This window comes from Nycticebus coucang, chromosome 4, assembly GCF_027406575.1.
Source record: "Nycticebus coucang isolate mNycCou1 chromosome 4, mNycCou1.pri, whole genome shotgun sequence".
Taxonomy (NCBI): Eukaryota; Metazoa; Chordata; class Mammalia; order Primates; family Lorisidae; genus Nycticebus; species Nycticebus coucang.
Window position 1 is genome coordinate 147551973 of NC_069783.1, and position 3856 is coordinate 147555828.

At 46.2% G+C, this 3856-nt stretch overlaps 1 protein-coding gene across 1 annotated transcript in view; it reads right to left on the minus strand.

The window, feature by feature from the left end:
• Window positions 1-304: 304 nt before the first annotated feature.
• LOC128584490 (N-alpha-acetyltransferase 25, NatB auxiliary subunit-like) overlaps window positions 305-3856 on the minus strand; it is a 77355-nt gene continuing 73803 nt past the window's right edge. The window contains exon 12 of the mRNA XM_053589414.1: window positions 305-382. Coding sequence (XP_053445389.1) covers window positions 305-382 — 78 coding nt within the window. The remainder of the gene's footprint in view (window positions 383-3856) is intronic.

Below are 3856 nucleotides of genomic sequence, written 5' to 3' on the forward strand. Positions count from 1 at the left end.
AGGGCACAGCAGCAAGCTCTACAAGCTAAGAGAGCAACTTGCAGGCCCCAGTCTGAGAATGGACAAGCTCTCTGAGGCTGAGATGATCAACCCTTAGCAAAAAAGGAAACATAACCAGGTGTCGCTGGGCCCCAGAAGCCACTGCCCCTTAGTAGATGGGATTCAATGGGCCAGAGCAGGGACGCCCGAGTCTAAGCAAATTAAAACCTCAGAGGTGGTTTCACATCCCATCTTCAACCCACCAACACCCACAGGGCCTGAGACACTGACAGACCCACATGGGCTCAGATGCATCATCATCACATCAAATACTGCTGAAGCCACACAGCCCACAGGACGCCACAGCAGGACACACTGTGCTTGCTTTAAGGATCCCATCATCCTGAAGAAGGAAGCCAGACAGACACAGGATTAACAGGAAATAGCTGCAAACACAGCGTTAAAGAAGGCAGCTATACGGTTAGGTTTAAAAGACGCCTCGAGTTACTAAGGTTTGTTTTTTTTTTTGGTTGTTTTTCAAAAGACAAGGCCTTTGGAGACAAATCCATGAATAAAGGCAAGAGAAAAATTTCCATGGAGCCCGTGCCTGGCACATAGGAGACGCTCAACAAATACCCCTGAATGATCAGACAGGGAGGAGAGGTGGTGGCCTGGTAAAAAAAAAAAGGGAGGCATAAACCAGGGTAAAGAGAAAAGAGATGGGAAAAGTTGTGTTAATAATAATTTTTAAGGCTCAGTGCCTGTAGCTCAGCGGCTAGGGCGCCAGCCACACACACCGGAGCTGGCAGGTTCGAACCCGGCCCGGGCCTGCCAAACAACAATGGCAAATACAACCAAAAAATAAAAAAATATCCAGGCGTTGTGGCGGGTGCCTGCAGTCCCAGTTACTTGGGAGGCTGAGGCAAGAGAATCGCTTAAGCCCAAGAGTTTGAGGTTGCTGTGAGCCATGACGTCATGGCACTCTACTGAGGGCAACATGGTGAAAATCTGTCTTAAATAATAAATAAATAAATAAAATAATAATTTTTCATAGCCTGGTATTGTGGCTGGCACCTATAGTCCCAGCTACCTGGGAGGCGGAGGCAAGTGAATCGCTTATCCCCAAGAGTTTGCTGTAAGCTGTGACACCACAGCACTCTACTGAGGGTGACATAATAAGACTCTATCTCAAAAAATAATAATAATAATAATAATAATGGTAACAATAATTTTTAAGTATAAAGAAAAAAATGAAAGAATCAAAACAAAGAGCTTCAGCAGGGACCCAGTCTAACCCCTGACTTTTTGGATGAGGACAGTGACATGTCAGTGAAGCATTTGACACCTGGCTTGGCTTCAGTGTCAGCAAAAGATTGCCCTGGGACATTTCAAAACTGTGGGTGTGTAAGCCAAGGAGATAGAGCCGTCACTAACAGGTGTTTTCCTAAAGAGAAGACACCTGTTAAGGATCAGAGATGGGGCATTCAGAATTAGAGTGCTGCTCCAAGGAATTTCAAAAACCTACTTGAGACTGGGCTTAGTGGCTCACACCTATAATCCCAGCACTCTGGGAGGCCCAGGACGGAAGATTGCTTGAGGTCAGGAGAAAGAGGGCAACTCTGTCTCTACTACAAAATAGAAAAACAAGCTGGGTGTTGTGGCCAGCATCTGTAGTCTCATCGACTTGGGAGGCTGAGGCAGGAGGATCACCTGAATCCAGAAGTTGGAGGCTATAGTGAGCTCTGAAGATACCACTGCACTCCAGCCCAGGTGACAGAGTGAGACTCTGTCTCAGGAAACAAACAGGCAAACAAACAAACCCTACTTGAGTGAAATAAGCCAAAGAAAGACAAATACTATATGATTTCATCTATATGAAATACTATTCACGGAGACAAAAAGTTGAATGGTGGCGGCTCCCAGGGCTGGGAGTGAGGGGCAATGGGGAGTGTAGGATAGGTGCCGAGGTTTGGTTTGGGGAAGAAGAAGGTAAAAGCTGTAGAAATCAACAGTGATATGATGGGTGCACCACCATGTGACGTAGTTAATGCCACACTGAACTGCACACCTAAAAAAGAATAAAATGGCAAAATTTTCTACTCTACAGGGTGGCTGTAAAGTTCGTGTGCAATTTGAAAGGCAGGCAAACAAACTACACCCAAACTTCATGGCCACCCAGTATATATAGTATTTTACCACAATAAAAATGACTGCCTATAACATGTTATGTCGATAACGTATTTTAATTAAAATAACTACGTTTTTCAAAGGGAAAAAAACCCTCTTTGAACCACAACAGCTGCATTCCAGTCAGGGTCAAGAACTCCTCGGGGGTTCAGTTAATTTAATCCACCACCACCCCGAGCCTTGATCCAAAAAGCAGCAGTCTCAGCCAAAATCCAGACCTATTGTTTGGCAACCTGAGAAGGCTTCTAAAATGCCCATTCATCCACTCTGGATGGGGAACCCTCTCAACCCCAGGGCAGACCCGCAGGCCGGGACATCTCAAGCTGCTGTTACCTCCTCCCAGAAGGGTGAGAACTTACAACTTAACTGCAGTCCCATACACAGGCCCTCCTGGCCGCAGGACTCCAGACTAAGGAAAGGAAGTGACTATTAAGGCCAGAAGCAGATACCACAATCCCATTATTCGGCACCTACCCAGAAGAAAAAAATCATTTTATTATAAGGACATTTGCACTAGACTGTTTACAGCAGCTCAATTCACAATTGCCAAGATGTGGAAACAACCTAAATGTCCACTGACCCAGGAAGGGACCAACAAACTGTGATGTGTATATATGCCATGGAATACTATTCAGCCATAAAAAGACAGAGACTTTACATCTTTTGTATTAACCTGAATGGAGCTGAAACACATTCTTCTCAGTAAAGTATCACAAGAACAGAAAAGCAGGTGGCGCCTGTGGCTCAGTGGGTAGGGCGCCAGCCCCATATACCGAGGGTGGCAGGTTCAAACCCGGCCACGGCCAAACTGCAGCAAAAAAAAAAAAAAAAAAAAAAATAGCCAGGCGTTGTGGCAGGTGCCTGTAGTCCCGGCTACTTGGGAGGCTGAGGCAAGAGAGTCATCTAAGCCTGGGAGTTGGAGGTTGCTGTGAGCTGAGATGCCACAGCACTCTACTGAGGGTGATAAAGTGAGACTCTGTCTCTACAAAAAAAAATTAAATTAAATTAAAAAAAAAAACCAGAAAAGCAAGTATCCAATGTACTCAATCCTCAAATGAAGCCAGTAGATGATCTAATGACACACACCCACATAAGGGAAAAACTCAAGTCAATTTGGGGGGAAGAAGAAAGAAGGGGGTGAGAGGGGAGGAGGGAGGGGGAGGGGTGTGCTCCTACCTAATGGGAACAATGTAAGGGTATATGGCACGCCTCCTGAGTGTAGACAGGACACAGAGGACTCTGTGTAACAAATGCAAACCCTGTAACCTAGTTGTTTATACCCTCACATTAATCTGAAAAAAAAAAAAAAAAAGAAGCCAGAAGAAAAAAGGCGGCATAGGGAAGGGATGTCCCTCTACTGGACCCACTCAAATCACTAGCACTCCCACCCAGCTTTCTTTCCTTTTTTTTTTGAGACAGAGTCTCACTATGTCGCCCTGGGTAGAGTGCCCTGGCATTACAGCTCACAACCACCTCAAACTCTTGGGCTTAAGCAATTCTCTTGCCTCAGCCTCCCAAGCAACAGGGACTATAGGCACCCGCCACAACGCCCAGCTGTTTTTAGAGACGAAGTCTTGCTCTGGCTCAGGCTGGTCTCAGACTCATGAGCTCAGGCCATCTACCCACCTCGGCCTCCCAAAGGCTAGGATTACAGGCGGGAGCGATCCCAGCAGGCCTCAGGTCCTTCTTT